General features: G+C 41.3%; 1 protein-coding gene across 2 annotated transcripts in view; it reads left to right on the forward strand.

The window, feature by feature from the left end:
* The window catches only part of LOC122656033 (BAG-associated GRAM protein 1-like), an 83,312-nt gene that overhangs the window by 25,366 nt on the left and 40,689 nt on the right, over positions 1-17,257 (forward strand). For both annotated transcript variants that reach the window (XM_043850458.1, XM_043850459.1), the window contains exon 4: positions 10,805-10,880. In XM_043850458.1, the coding sequence (XP_043706393.1) occupies positions 10,805-10,880 (76 nt within the window). The remainder of the gene's footprint in view (positions 1-10,804; positions 10,881-17,257) is intronic.

Here is a 17,257-nt window from a genome sequence, read left to right on the forward strand (position 1 = left end):
GAATACTGTCAAAATCGCTCTGAATGAAATATATATTTTTTAAAATATCAAAACAAATGAATATTTTACCACGCTTTTGGCTTTTAGAAATGTTTTACCATATTACGATTTATGGAATTTTTAGATTTGAGAAAAACCCCAGAATTCGAAAGTTAAAAATTTCACATACCACCAAAAATCGAGTTTTTGTTCCTAAACTGGGGGGTTGACTTTTTATCCTTTTGGAATTTGATTTTTTAAACTATTTTTATTGGATTCAAATAGGGGGTATTCGCTTGTCTATGAACAATATCTTAAATAAATGTTATTTCATTTACTTAAATGATATTTGGCATAAATAAGTGTCAGAACCTGGTTCGATACCAATTAAACCAGTGCAAGGCGCCCTACAATAAGGTGGCAGCCGCCTAGGCACCTAGAAATCCGCCTGGACACCTTGGCGACGCCTTGACAACTATGCACAAGGTACGGCGGAGAAGATCCATTCGCATAGAGTTCCATTGGCCGAGACTCAAGGTTCCTCGGTTTGCGACGCTACACTGAAGAGGTCCTCTACTCTCTATAGTGTGGTTGCACGGTACACTCACTTGAGATTCCATTTACCATGCCCTGATCTCTTCCGCTAGGGCTGACGGCAAGGGTGCCTATCCAATGATTGAGGTGCTCACCGCCATCTATGGCCATTCCAACAGCTTGATTCGTTTATGCCTGTATCGACCAATAGGTGGTTGATATGTCAAAAGCAGGTACTTGCTCTTGTTCTTCTTGCGCCTACAAACGCCAGCCGATTGATTCCGTTTGGCGTAATCTGATTGCATGCGAGAGTTGTGAGTTGTGTGAAGCACTCCGCTGCGATCCTACGGCTGAGTTTCCACCCTCCCTTTGATTAGCTGATCAAACTACTTTCCTTCCACCAGCCAGGCCGTGCCGTCACGTGTTGTCATGAAGTCGCCCCTGACCAGTTAAAGATTCCCTTTTGAGGGTATCTCAGCCCTCCCCTGGTCAAATCTAAGGGCTGACTTTGACTGGCCATATCATGGCCATTTAAACTCCAAATTGGGTGATTCAAGTTGTAGAATTCACCATTCAACCCCAAGAATAAACAAGTTTGTGAAGCCCCCAAGCCCTAGTTTTTCAAGAAAAACAAAAAAGAGGTTTGTTGGGTACATTAGATTGAATTGATCTCCTTCAACCACCTTCTTTGGATTGTTTAATGTTAGAACCGTAGGGGTATTTTAGACCCTTTTCTGGTGTTTTTTATGTTTCTATTATGTGGGCTTTAGTCCCACATTGCTTATTTGTACTTCTGTCCTCTATTCTCATAGATATAAATAAAGAGCTTGGGGTGATCATTAATCATCCAAGCCTTACTCTAATTCTAAATCTGTTAACATGGTATCAAAGCAGGTTTTGAATTAGGGTCCTCGGCCTTCTATTTTCAGCTCCTTCTTTCTCTTTTCTTCTCTCTTTTCTTCTTTTGTTTCCTATTCTTCAATAGGGCAGCACTGATGAGGTGATCCATAGATCCAGCTGCTGCCCTTTCTCACCTCATTCCATGGTTAAATAAGTTTTTCGATATCAACAACACCTTGGCTGCGATATTTGAAGCTTCCCATATTTGATTGGTTCCACCTCAACTGTAAGGAACCAATCTCCCTTATTGAAGATCAAGAACTGCAGCAGGTTCCTTGTTGAAGGTTTTTTTTTTATCTCAGATCTGCCTTGAAGACCCCTTAGATCGATTTCTCCAAAAGCGGACAAATATCGATCTAGGGGCTGCTGTCCTCTGTTGGGGCTGATATTTGGAGGGGTGCTTTGTCTCTTCTAGACCCACACTCGAGCCAAGTTTCAGCTCAATCCAGTGCTTTTTTTGCAGGTTTCTCTCCCTACATCGATCTCTACAAAATCGGGGTTTTTTTTTCGAAACCCTGAAAAAATTGATCTCAGGGTTTTGAGCCTTTGTTGGTGCTGATTTTTTGAAGGCTGGTTCTCCACTTATAAGACATATCTGCCCCAAATTTGAGCCTCAACAATTCAGTTTTTGGGCCTATTCTTCCCTATATCGATTTCAGCCTAACAGGGTTTTTTTCAAAACCCTGAAAAACTTGATCTAGGGGCTACACTTGTCTGCTGCTGCTGATTTTTGGAGACACCTTGTGACATTGAAAGGGGATTCTTCTCCAATTTTCAGCCTTTAATTTGGAGGATTTCTTGTGTTTCTTGTTACCACAGCCCTTCTCTGCAATTTGGTTTTTCTACTGCACTTATGGCTGAATCTGAAGTTTCTACTGGTACTTCTACTAATAATGGGTACAGTAGGAATAACACCCGTGATCTTCTCCCTAATCCTATCAAACTGGATGGGAGCAATTACCTGATATGGTCTCGCTCTGCCTACTTTGCCATTGCTGGCCATGGGCTTACTGGCCATATTGATGGCACTACTGTCATGCCAGCTGACGCTGGCCCTTCTCTGACCAGGTGGATCTCCAACAATGGTGTACTTATGTCCTATTTGATTGGCTCAATGCACTCAGACCTTGCCAATGGTTTTCTTCTCCTTGATACAGCCCATATTTGGTGTGCTTGCAAGGAGACATATGGACAGCTCGGTAATGATGCACAGGTGTATGAACTCCGGAAGAAGGCCAATAATACTACTCAGGGGGAGTTATCTGTCTCCAAATACTATGCTACTTTGCGCAGTCTCTGGCAGCAGCTAGACCATTTTTTTGTTTACCATCCCACTATAGCTACTGATATTACTGCACATAAGAAGCATCTGGACAAAACCAGGGTCTATGATTTTTTGGCTGGTTTGAACATGGAGTATGACCTGATTCGTGTTCAGGTATTGGGTCATTCCCCTTTTCCCACACTTGAACAATCCTATGCTTTGGTCTCCTCTGAAGAGAACCGTCGGGCTGCTATGCTCCACCCTCCTATTACTGACAGATCAGCCCTCCAGTCTGCTGCCTAGGCTACCCCTGCCCCTGTCGGACATGTTTCTCTTGGTGATTCTACTACATGGACTGTTGATTGTTACTTGTGAGCATTGTCACAAGCCTTACCACACCAAAGAGAAGTGCTGGAAACTTCACGGGAAGCCAGTTGACATTGAGGCTAAACGGGCTGCCAAGAAAAAGACAAAAAATAAGGCAAACCACTCTGAATCTGCCCCTACGGCCCTAGGCTACTGAGTAGCCTATCCCAGGATGATCTACAGGCTTTCCTACGACTGCTAAGGTCTTCCGCTGCTGTTGCCTCTACTACATCAGCTCCTGCCACCTCTTCTGCTCCTTCAAGTTCACACTTTATCCGGTCAAGTATTCCATTTGGTGGTCATTGTGCTTTTGTAGCTTCCCATCCTTGGATCATAAATTCTGGGGCTACGGATCACATGACTGGTTCCTCTAGCTTGTTCAATTGGTATTCTCCAACTTTTGGGAAAGACAAGGTCAATGTAGCTGATGGTTCCCTTTCCTCCATATCTGGAAAAGGAATCATCAACTGTACTTCCTCCTTACTTTGTCTTCGGTTTTGCATATTCCTAATTTTACTACTGACCTTCTTTCTATTAGTAGTCTTACTCGTGATCTTAACTGTAAAGTGATTTTTTTTCCTTCCCATTGTGTGTTTCAGGGTCTGGCCTCTGGGAAGACGATTGGATTGGGTAAAGTGCATCGTGGCTTGTACCGGCTTGATGATGGTCGTCTCACTCCACCCCCGTTACCATCTCCACATCAGAACTCCTTAGTCTCTTCTGAAATTTACCAGTGCCACTCTAGATTAGGTCACCCTCCATTAGGAATATTAGCATCTTTATTTCCTACTTTGGTCAAATCATGTGATAAGACTGATTTTTTTTTGTGAGGCTTGTGTTTTGGCCAAACAGACACGTTCTACTTATTCGGTTTCAAATAAAAGGAGTTTTCACTTTTTCAATTGGTGCATTCTGATGTTTGGGGCCCTAGTCATAAAACTTCCCTTTCTGGCCATCGTTGGTTTGTTTCTTTTATTAATTGTCATTCTAGGCATACATGGGTTTATCTTATGCACACTAAGAGTCAAGTTTTTTCTTGTTTTCAGCATTTCCACAGAATGGTCCAAACTCAGTTCCAGGCTAATCTCAAGGTTTTGAGAAGTGATAATGGCATCGAGTATAAGGAACACCAATTTCAGAAGTATTTGGCTGATAATGGGATTATTCACCAGACTAGTTGTGTCGATACCCCAGCCCAAAATGGTGTAGCTGAAAGGAAGAATCGACATTTGTTAGAAGTGACCAAGGCGTTGATGTTTGTGCGCCATGTCCCCTCCCAATATTGGGGGGATGCTATTCTCACTACAACCTACCTCATTAATCGGCTGCCTTCTTGTGTTCTTGACTCCTGCAGTCCGGCTGAACTTTTACATGGGAACTCCACCTTTGTGGTTCCTCCCAAGGTGTTTGGTTGTGTGTGCTATGCCAAAGACACGAAATCTCATGGTAAACTTGACCCTTATGGGTTGCGGTGTGTTTTCTTGGGTTACTCTCCAACCCAGAAAGGTTATAAGTGTTACCATCCCCCTTCCTGTAGTACTCTGGTCAGTATGGATGTTGTTTTTCACGAACGTCTTTCCTATTATCCATCTCCATATCTTCAGGGGGAGAATTCTGGTTCTAGTGAAGATGTGTCTGTGCTTCCTCCCCTTGAGGCTCCGTATGCTTTGGAGCCTACATTGGCTGCTGCCCCTTCTCCTTTGGTTGCTGTCCAGCCTACCTTGGAGGCTACTTTGGCTGCTGTCCCTTCTTCCACAATAATGATGGTCATGTTCCTAGTCAGGGGGAGTTGACTCCAATCTAGAAGACCATCAGTGAATTTCAGAAGAGAATTGACGACTCGAATGTTATCACCTACCAAAAGAGATGCTCCAAAAGAGGGCAGCATCAATCCACTATGGCTCCCATACCTATCCAATTGCCGGCTCAGGATCCAGATCCTTGTCCTCCTCCTCCTCCTGGTGAGACTTCTCCTTTCGAACTACCTATTGCTCTTCGTAAAGGTACTAGGACTTGCACCTTGCATCCCATTTCTCTCTTTGTTTCTTGTAGTTCTCTTTCTCCATCTTTTCGTGCATTTGTGTCTTCTCTTTCTTCTGTTTCTGTTCCTAAAAATTGGCAGGAAGCTTATGCAAATGGAAAGTGGAAGGCAGCTATGTTGGAAGAAATGAAAGCCTTGAAAAAAAATAATACTTGGGATCTTGTAGATCTTCCTCCAGGGAAAAAACCAGTGGGATGGAAATGGGTGTTTGTGGTCAAACAGAAGGTTGATGGCACTGTGGATCAGTATAAGGCACGTCTAGTTGCAAAAGGCTTCACTCAGACATATGGGATTGACTACCAGGAGACCTTTGCTCCTGTTGCAAAATTGAATACAGTTCGGGTTTTGCTATCTTGTGCAGTCAATCTTGGATGGGATCTACAACAGCTGGATGTGAAGAATGCCTTCCTAAATGGAGAACTTGGTGAGGAGGTGTACATGGATATTCCACTAGGGTTTTCTTGTGACAATAATCAAGGTAAAGTGTGCAAGTTGAAGCGAGCACTTTATGGGCTGAAGCAATCACCTAGAGCTTGGTTTGGTCGGTTTCACAAGGCCGTGATTTCGTGGGCTATAAATAGAGTAATGCTGATCACACTCTCTTTATAAAGAGGGCTGGAAAACCCATCAGCTGTTCTTATAGTCTATGTGGATGACATTGTGGTTATTAGCGGCCAATGGTGATGAGATCTTAACTACTTGAGTAGTAGAAGGCTTTCTTCTGCCCCCCCCCCTTCCCCCCCAAAAAAAAGGGCTACGGGAGTTTGATTGATTAAAGATCTAGGGTATGTTCTTTCGTAGGGGCAACTTGTCTAGGGATTGAGGTGGCCTGTGTAGGGTCTTCTAAAGGCATTTTGAGTTACTTTGTCCCAAAGGTTGTAAGTATGTCCTGTATCTTTTATGTGTTTATGGTTCAAAATCTCATATTTGGCTTTGTTAGGATGTCACGTAGAATCGCGATATTCGTGATACTTCTATGGAGCTATCTCGTGAGATATCGACGAAATAGGTATCTAAGTCCCAGTAAGGCTTTAAAAGGAGGGTGAACCTATTTGCTAAGGAATTTAGTCTTTGCCTATCGTCCACTCTTCAGCTCATCCAAGACTAGCCATTGTTCAAGCCACATTGTTGTCGGATTTTCGCGGTAAACTCATCGGAGGGTCATCTAAGCTCATCATCCAAGCTTTTTTCCACTATTTAAGGTAAATTCTATTCCTCTAAAACTATTTTTTTGAAAAGACTATGTACAAATTTTGTTGGATGGTGATGATATTAATATATGTTAGACACCGAGCCTCACATTATCAAATTTTTTTTCCATATGTATTTTTTTTTTTTTTCTGGTTTTAAAAATTCATTTTCCTACAATTAAAATAGGAAATAATTAGGGATAATATGACTTAGATGGTAATGAATTAAATATATGTTAGACACCAATGGCCGATCTACGGCTTCACGGTGTCGGATTTATTTTCTGCTCTTAAATAATTATTTTAATTTTCGCACATACCACTCCATTGGCATCGGATTATGGTGCATCACACCTTACGATGGATATAGATATGGATCATCATCATATGGGCGTTAGTGGGGTAGGGACTATGACTACACCCCTCCCGAGGACATCTTGGATCATCTTTTGTAAATAACATCTTTGCATACCCTAGCGGACCTAACTACCAACCTCACCGACCATACATGCAGCAATGCCATCGCCTCTTGCGCGACGCCAACATCATATCACGGTGGATCATCTTCTTCACGGATTTGGATCGATTGGTAACCCTAGTTTATATCCTAGGATAGGTTACCTACGATATGTTGATGATTCCATTTACGTGACACTTGTGGATGACTACACTCGTTTCTTCTCCGATTCTATACCGTGGTCCACATATGTCCTTCAAAGAGAGCAATGGACGTCGACTCCAGTGAGGCATGAGTGGGATTGATCCGAGGAGGCCAAGAACTACTATTAGCGTTTAGCACTTGTAATTTGTAACTTAAGTTGTGATTTCATTGATCTATGAACTTGTGAGTTGTGACTTGCGATTGCGAGTCTTGTGACTTACTAACTTTGACACTTAGTGTATTGCCTTTAAGGCTTTAAGCGAGTTATTGAATATTATGGAGTTTATGAGAATCATGGCACTCATCAATGTGTATTGGCTTTAACTTGATATGTGATGAAGTTAAATACTATTATTAAATATTATTGCCTAATCTATGTGTATTTAACTATTTATACATTAGGATCGGCGACCGTATGTCAATCAAGGGTGCAAGCCCCAAACAGCAATTGAATTTCACATTTTACAATTTATGGTTTAAATGTGTTTTATTTACTTAAATGGCTGTCCAAAGGCTTCGAGGCCTAGATATGGCCCAAAAACCCCGAGATGGACCGTCAAAATATTGGTAGAAAAATGCATTTTCATCTTCCGATATCCCGGATATTTCGGATTGTCTTGAGCCGAGATACTGCGATATAGCGAATATAATCTTATGGTTGTCTTGTGATGCTGTGATAACAATGAGCAATCAGCATTGCTCACAATCGAGTACAACATGATCGCACCAAGCATGTTGAAGTGGACAAACATTTTATCAAGGAAAAGTTGGAAGACGGATTGATTTGTGTTCCCTTTGTGAAGTCTACTGATCAGGTTGCTGATATTTTCACCAAGGGATTGTCTGGAAAATTGTTCCATCCTAATCTAGTCAAGTTGGGCATGATTGACATATTTGCTCCAACTTGAGGGGGAGTGTTAGAACCGTAGAGGTATTTTAGACCCTTTTCTTGTGTTTTTTATGTTTCTATTATGTGGGCTTTAGTCCCACATTGCTTATTTGTACTTCTGTCCTCTATTCTCAAAGATATAAATAAAGAGCTTGGGGTGATCATTAATCATCCAAGCCTTGCTCTAATTCTAAATTTTTTAAAATTTAAAGACCATTGAAGAGGAGAGAATGGTGGGTAAGCTTCATTGAAGACAATAGGAGCTTTTGCAAGCAAAGGAAGAAAGAGAAAGGTAGAGAGGGTCTCATGTGCATGCCTACTTAAAGATTCAAGTCTCTCTACTACGGGGGTCAATTGAAGATTCTAGTGTGCGACTTTTGGGACCACATTACAGTGTCTTCCATTGTGATTAGTCCGCATAGGTAGTCATTTATTTTTGAAGTCCATTTTGTATGACCTAGGTTGTTATTTGAAGTATACCTTAAGGTCTTGAGCTGTAAGGGGTTGAGACTCATATTCAATTTCATATATTGTAAACTATCAAGTTGGGGCTTGACAGGATTGGGGTTGTAGCGCTTGTCTGAGTTGTAGCTTGGATTGAAGCAGGTGTTGTAGCACCTGAACTGTTATAGCAGTCAAATTAGAGTTGAGTATTGAGCAATATATGAGACCCTGGGTTGAGTATTGCTCCGTGGATGTAGGCAACTTGCCGAATTACATATATTGTGTATTGTGTGGATGTGCTAGTAATTGTGGATGTTGGAGTGTTGTGGATGTGTGTAGGATGGGTATGCATTGTCTGGTAGACCTGGCCACTTTATGGTAGCGGGGTGGACATGCATATGACTGTGTGTGATACTGGTAAACTTGGAATTGCCCCAGCCAGTCCGAGTGTGACAGTAGGGAATGCAAAGCACTGAGGTGATTAGTCAGGGTTAGAATTTTGGGGAGAAAATTTGGTGGCACTGATTCACCCTCCTCTCAGTGTCAACCTGGGATTATCAGCCTATATCTTTGCTAAAAGACCGATGGTAGATAACTGTCCTGGTATTTTTGACCTCTGGCTTGCATTAGTTGATGTTCTATGCGTATACTGAATGTCTGAGGTTGGAAATGGTGCCCATAAGGTTAAACTTGTGAGAAGGTTTTATCGTTAAAGTGAAGGGATAATTCCCAACATGTGCCTGGGGTTTTTAAGGAGGTGAGAGTGGATGCAGATACTGACAGGTTGTAGTTTTAGTGATTTATGCACGTTTAGGAGTTTATAGGTATATAATCTTATACTAATCAGAAAATTGGTTAAGCCACCAGCCAACTTCTTCAATGACCAAGGAGTCCATTGCAAAGAAGCAAAATTTGAAGATTGTTGAGAATTTCCACGTGTATGGCACAGTCTCACTCCGTTTATACATGAGGGGGAGTGTTGAGAATTAACTCACATTGTTTAATTCTGACCTTCAGGGTCTTCTTATACCTGTTGGCCTTCTCCACCTAATAGGTTAAGCTTTTAGGTTGGACTAACATGATATTAGATTGATCCTTTATTCCTCCCTCGGTTGTCTTCCCTTGGCATGTACAATGCTGTCTCATTCCACCTACACATGAGGAGTGTTGAGAATTTCCATGTGTATGGTACATTCTCACTGCGTCTTCACACAAGGGGGAGTGTTGATAATTATCGCATATTGGTTAAGTCTGCGAGCTTCAATGGCTTCTTATACCTGTTAGACCTCTCTGCCTAATAGCTTAAGCTTTTGGGGTTGGACTTGTGTGAAAAATATAATATGGCCTGGATACTCCTGATAAGGTGAGAACTTTCTATGACCCATCTGCACCCTACGGCATATAGTAAATAATCAATGCTAATCACCCTCCACTGGAACCCTTCATAAACTCCTTTCTAGAGAATATGGAAGCCCATGACTCAGAGTGAAGAGCTTTACCCTTTTTGAATCATCCTTCCCTATTGAGCTGGAAAACAGGCCTACTAACTCACCTGCTTCTTCCTGAAGGAAGCTCTCAACAAGCATGTGCCAGTCTCTGTACTAGGTACTCATTGTAAAACAAAGGACGTACCCAGTGCATGAGGCTCCAACCACTGCGGGGTCTGGGGAGAGTCATAATGTGCGACCCCTGCTTCATAGAGAGGCTGTTTCCCGACTTGAACCCTCAACCAGTAAGTTGCAATGAAGCAGCCTTACTGTTGCACAAGGTCCGCCCTCTACTACTTACTCATTGCAATCCTATTAAAGAAATCAAATAAACTTGTCCCATGCACTAACCTCAAAAGGCTCTCCTATTGATATGCTTAGCCAAGATACGATGCTCCTAAAGAGTTTCCACAGTGACAAAAAATAAAAAAAAAATAGCACTGAAGGAGATGCCAAACTAATACCCTAGGTCCAAATGAAATACCACAAGAAATGAAACAGTAAGCGCAAAAGGACGATCAAGGGTTAAAAAAAGAGCTTCACTGGTGCCCACTCTCTGTGTGCATGTAGGAGGCACCAGCCCTTTTGCCTCCGCAACATGTCATTGGTACTACCAACTTTTGAACGATATCCAATCGAGTGCTTTGAACTTCAGATAGTCTTCACATTATCATTACCACCTATGACGTCAGTCCAGCTTCTATTATTTTGGAGGAGACAATCAAATTTAAAATGGAAGGGAAGTTGGAAGGTTTTAGCACAATAGGCTTTATTAATCTATCTACTCTTTCCCAATTATAAAATTCCATCAAGCTATTTTTATCATATTCCTTCAATGTGTAATCCTATATGATGCATCCCTATTGCATTTGCTTGCATTTCACAACTTCTTCCCCACCAAAAAATAAAAAGTAAAAAAGCACAACAATTCATTTTTTGATTGCATCAACTGTTACTAAGATATTTTGGTTACTCATTTTGTAATATATTTTTCTGATTGGTGCCTTTTGTAATTGGTATTTATTTATTTGGTTTTGCTGCTGATGCAGTTCCATGGTTCCTGGGTCAAGAAATCCAATGTGGGGAGAAGAGTTTAACTTTTATGTTGACGAGCTTCCTGTACAGGTATTTATTAGTTCTCATTACCTATGCTGGCATGAACAGGACCCATTTGGGAAATGGTAAACATTTATTGTGTGGAATAACATTGAGACCTTAAGTTCTTACATACTATTGTTGAAACATAATTTCTCTACAATATGAAAATGCTTATTTCTTATTAACTTATTCAGTTCTAACTTTAATTGGTGGTTTTCTTAATGTCTTCTTGATTTTATAGATTATTTTTTTAGAAAATCTAAATTTAATGACCTATTAGTGTTTTTTGGTTTTTGCCATGAAGTCATGTTTTTTTACACTTATCAGATTTGGATGGAGGAGGGTTGGTCGTGGTCCATGTGATAGAGGACCCCACACCCTTATCATCGGTCAGATTTCAGCCCAGAACAGTGGAATTAGTTAAAAAATGAGTTCAGAGCTCATGAAATTTCAGGGTGCTATTTTTTCTGTTATTTTCTGTAGGTTTGAACTCACTTTCAAGGTATTTTCCTGCCTGTTTTTTGTTGAAGCATGACCAGTGATACAGGTTTGGGATCTTTTATTGTATTTCAGCTGTCACAGGCCTAGATATATCCTGGCCCCTTTTTGTTTGAGTGTACAATTCATAGCACAAATAAAAAAATATTCAGTTATCGATACAATCCCACGTTCAATCCACAGATATATCAGCAGAAAAAGATCGGTGTTGAAAACTGAAAATTCTAGAGTATAGCCCTCTTATCCTTCTGTAGTTACATTTTATATTTAGTTCTTTTTTGGTAATGTGCTTGGGGGTCATTGTTATTCCTTAACTGAATATGGGTTCCTAATTTTTAGATTCTGTTTTGGAAAATAAGGATTTTGAAGGATTTGGCTGTTGGCTCGGTTAATTACTCAGCTTTGGTGATATAACCTTAAACCCCATGGATATTTTGAAGCAGAGAAAGGAGGAAGACAATGAGCTATTGTCACGACTCCTGTTCAGTGTGGTGGATTTCTTCAGTAGCTTGTCTGAGAAGCAGATTGAAAGAGGAATGGTTGCAGAATTTAGGGTTGGGAGGTAGAAGGGGAGGTATCCAACTCCACTCCATGGTTGCTTAATATTACTGTTGTTTTGTGAGGTTGAGGTTGAATAGGTGAGGAAAGACAATAGATGGGTTTGGCCTTCTAAGGCCATCTTGAAGCCCTTGTTCATCCAAGTGCAAAGCTCTAGGGTGAGAAATAAGAAAGTATTAACCACTGATGTATTCCAGCATTTTTTTTAGGGGGAGGGGATTAATGTAACGACCTAGACCCGGAAACAGGTAAAGGTACAGCCCTCACAGACTCTTCAATCCTAAAAAGTACCTACTGGTGGCAATCTAAGGTATGTCCTTAACTTAAAGTTCAAATCACTCTATCAGAGTTTACATGAAGTAGCTCCCTACAACATCCATCTACTGAAATAAAATAAATTAAAAGAAAACTTGAGTCGCCCTCGAACTCCGCTGCAACCAGTACCTCCACTTTGTTCTTCTGTAATGACAAAATTTAATGGGATGAGCTCAACAGCCCGGTAAGATAGAAAATAGTAAGAGCACAACATAACAAAACAGAACAGCCAAACATTCACAACTATTAATTCAAACACCTTATAAATTTCTCAAAACTTCGATAAAACACTTGCTTGAAAACTCCACACTTAAAGAACTCTGTCATTTGACATCCCCCCTTTTTATCACTTTAGCCGGCACTGAGGGAAACATGCTGCCACCGCCCATAATAAGAGAGCAACACGGCCCCCTTACAATTACTTACGTTCACTTACAGTTGTCACCCACTCTATGACTAATTATACACCACTAACAACTCATTTGTATACTGTGGGTATGATTTCCGCGGCTCCATGGAATACCTCTCTGGTGGCTATGACTCTCCACCGGCACGGAGTAGTCTATTCACCCTCAAACTCTTACATCACTTACCATTCTTTAACACCCACTCTTTTAAAACATTCTCGTTAACAATTACACCTTTAAAATTGCACCAAGTGAAAACACAGCTATAAATCCACAGATAAGATCCCAAAACTACATTCACACTGTCATCACACATAGATTTCATCATCAATAGGATTTACTTACACGAGCACAAGACACACTTTATCATTACTAAATCTTCATACAACAACAAATACAATTAAATTACTATAATTCAGCATATATATCATCATTGACAAACATTCCATATGAAACACAAAGTCATACATACTATACACATCCACACACGTGGTGTACACTCACTATAATCCACTTACCTTAGTCTGCAAATGTGTTATCCCAGTTAGGATTTAAAGGTGAATAGATTCTAGTAATGGAGGAGAGCTTTACAGCAAGAAGGAGAAGAAGAAGAGAAGAGAACAGAAGAAGAGAAGAAGAGAGGATGAGGGAATCGTGTGTTAGGAGAGAATTCTCCTAACACCTAACACCTATTTACTTTACATTACTAAAAAACACTTTAGGGAATTACAAAGACCTCTTTGGGGAGGTAAAAGATAAAAAAATATAAAAGTTAAAATTACAACTCTAGTGACTTATAACAAAGACATGGACTAAAGTACCCCTAATACATAAACTCTAACACTCCCCCTCAAGCTGGAGAATAAATGTCATACATTCCTAGCTTGCACAATAAGGTACTAAATAGGCCAGGGATGAGACCCTTGGTGAAGATATCTGCTACTTGATCACCTGTCTTCACAAAAGGAGTACAAATGCAACCAGAATCCAGCTTCTCTTTGATGAAATGTCGATCAACCTCAATATGTTTGGTTCGATCATGTTGAACCGGATTGTGGGCAATACTTATAGCAGCCTTGTTGTCACAATAGAGTCTCATTGGTCATTCTGTGTCAAAACTCAAGTCTTGAAGTAGTCTCTTTAGCCATATAAGTTCACACACTCCATGAGCCATGGCTCTAAACTCTGCCTCCGCACTAGATCTAGCTACAACTGGTTGTTTCTTGCTCCTCCAGGTAACTAGATTACCACCCACAGAAGTGCAGTATCCAGAAGTAGATCTCCTGTCAGAGACTGAACCAGCCCAATCAGCATCTGTGTAACCTTCGATCTGCAAATGGTCATGTCTGGCAAATAGAAGACCCTTTCTTGGGCAGGATTTCAAGTACCTAATGATGCGATACACTGCATCCAGATGTCCACTCCTGGGAGAATGCATAAACTGACTCACCACTCCTACTGCATAAGTGATGTCTGGTCGAGTTAAGGAGAGATAGATTAGTTTCCCAACTAATCTTTGATACTTGCCTGCATCTATGAGAGGAGAACCACATTCATCACCAAGCTTGTGATTCGGATCAATTGGAGAGGTTGCTGGTTTACACCCCAACATTCCTGTCTCTTTCAGAAGGTCCAATACAAATTTCCTCTGGCATATGTTGATTCCTTTCCTTGATCTAGATACCTCAATACCCAAGAAATATTTCAAGAGTCCCAGGTCTTTGATCTCAAACTGTTTAGCCAGATAAGACTTCAATCTGTTTATCTTAGCAACATCATTCCCAGTTACTACAATGTCATCAACATAAACAATGAGGGCTGTGACTGTACCATTTCCTCTCCTGATAAACAAAGTGTGGTCAGCTTGACTCTGGTAATATCCATTCTTTAGGATGGCTTGTCTAAATCTCTCAAACCAGGCCTTAGGAGACTGCTTGTGGCCATAGAGAGCTTTCTTCAAGAGACACACTTTCCCTTCAGCTGAGGGACACTTAAAACCAGGAGGGGGCTGTATGTATACTTCTTCTGCTAAATGTCCGTGAAGAAATGCATTCTTCACATCTAATTGGAACATTGGCCAATCTTTATTGGCTGCTACTGACAGAAGAACCCGGATTGAGTTATGGTTGGCTACAGGGGCAAAGGTCTCTTGGTAGTCAATACCACACACTTGATTGTACCCCTTTGTAACCAGTCGAGCTTTATATCTTTCCACTGTACCATCTGATCTATACTTGATGGTATAAACCCATCTGCATCCAACTGGAATTCTCCCCCTGGGAAGATCAACCAGTGTCCAAGTATTATTCTTCTCCAGGGCCACCATTTCCTCAGACATTGCTTGCATCCATTTTGGATCAGATAAGGCTTCTGTGACATTTTTGGGAATGGAAGAAGACTCAAGGGCAGTGGAAAAGGCAATACTTGTAGGAGAAACAGAGTCATAGGAAACAAACTGGGCTATGGGGTTAGTACAGGCTCTCTTCCCCTTTCTCATAGCAATGGGAAGATCTAATTCAGAAGGAGAAGTATTACCTGACTGAGGAGGATGAGACTAAGGATGTGGATCCAAAGAGGGGTTTTGGCAGTGTTGTTTTCCCTGCAATGTATACCAGGGTTGCTTTCCTTTTCCCTTCAACAAGCATTCACCTCTTGTGAATACAACATCTTTGAATCTTATTCCCTTGTATTCTTTTTTTTCTGCTAGCATCACCACCACTGCTAGCATCAATATCAACAACACCATCAACATCAACAACTTCTACTTCTTTATATTTTCCAATATCAAATAGGAATGGGGAAATGGAGGTAGGTAAGGGAGATAGAAAAGGAATGACATCAGCATCCTGTTCACTTCTAGTACTCTCCCCCTGAGGAGAAGAAAAGTAAGGAATAGACTCAAAGAAGGTGACATCTTTGGAGAGAAGTCGCCTTCGGGAAGGAGGATGGTAACACTTATACCCTTTGGTTGAATCAGAGTAGCCCAAGAAGATGCACTTGAGAGCTTTGGGGTCAAGCTTTGTGCGGGCTGATTTGTTGACATGAACATAACAAACACAACCAAAGACTTTTGGAGGTAAGGAGAAGACTGAGGATTGAGGAGAAAGGAGTGCCATTGGAGATTTGGAGCCAAGGAGTGGAGATGGCATCCGGTTAATAAGGAAGGCAGCAGTAAGAAGTGCATCAGGCCAAAAAGTCTTAGGCACATGCATACCAAATAGAAGACTCCTGGTGATTTCCAACAAGTGGCGGTTTTTCCTCTCAGCTACCCCATTTTGTTGAGGGGTGTCAACACATGCCAGTTGGTGGATAATGCCATTATCAGTAAAGAACTGTTGGAGCCCCCCATAAATGTACTCACCCCCCTTATCAGACCTAACAATTTGAATTCGAGTACCAAACTGAGTACTGATAAAGTTATAAAAACTCTTGAAGACATCACAAACGTCACTATTTTGTTTCAACAAAACAGTCCAAGTGGATCTAGAATAGTCATCCACAAATGAAACAAAGTAACGAAAACCAGATAAAGAAGTAGTGGGAGAAGGTCCCCAAACATCAGAATGAACAAGAGAAAAAGGAACTGTTGATCTATTACCATGATAAGGATAAGATGTTCGACAATGTTTAGCAAAAATACATGATTCACACTGAAAAACATAAGAAGAAGGAAAAGAAGTAAACAAATGGGGTAATTATCCCCTCATAACAACAAAAGATGGATGACCCAAACGTTGATGCCAAAGCATTACAGACTCCAAAGTACTACGGTCACTCCGACCACAAACATAAGCTGCAGCAGTAGATGAATCAGGTAACCGTGGTTCAAGAAGGTAGAGTCCTCCTTTCTCAGTCCCACTGCCAATAACCCTCTTTGTCTCCAAATCCTGAAAAAGACAATAGGAAGGAAAGAAAGTGACACAACAATTTAGGGATTTGGTTAGGTGACTTGCTGATAATAGGTAAGTAGCCAAATCAGGGACATGAAGAACAGACTCAAGAGAAAGAGAGGGAGTAACCCTCACATTACCCTTACCAGAGACAGAAGAAAGGGAACCACCAGCAACCCTTACCTTGTCTCGACCAGAGCAAATGAAATAGGAATCATAATACTGTGACATACCAGTCATGTGGTCAGAGGCTCCGGAGTCAATGATCCAAGTGGGAGCAGTAGGAGCGGTAGATGAGACCTGCAGAGCTGAGACAAAAGCAGTGGACCCTCCAGGGGTAGAACTAGTAGAGGAATGACCAATGTGGGACATCAGCCGGCAGAGGGCTACAATATCATCCTGTGAAAGAGAATCAAGAGCAGACTGGGATCTAGATGTCTCAGTCTCAGATGTCACAGAGTGAGCCCTAGCTCCCCCTCGCTTGCCACCCCGAGCACCAGATGAACCACCACGCATACCTGGGGGCTGCCCATGAAGGTCCCAACATCTGTCCTTGGTGTGTCCCAGTTTTTCACAATGATCACATTTAAATCTCTCACGGTGATCTCCACGAATTGGCCCTTAGCCTTTCCCTCCAGTTTTCCAGTCTCTGTGGGAACTAGAAACAAGAGCAGATTTCTCCATTGATGGTGCAGTTTTCATGGTTGCTCTCCTGGTTTCCTCACTTTGTAAGTAA

The sequence above is a fragment of the Telopea speciosissima genome, chromosome 3 (genome assembly GCF_018873765.1).
Source record: "Telopea speciosissima isolate NSW1024214 ecotype Mountain lineage chromosome 3, Tspe_v1, whole genome shotgun sequence".
Classification (NCBI taxonomy): Eukaryota; Viridiplantae; Streptophyta; class Magnoliopsida; order Proteales; family Proteaceae; genus Telopea; species Telopea speciosissima.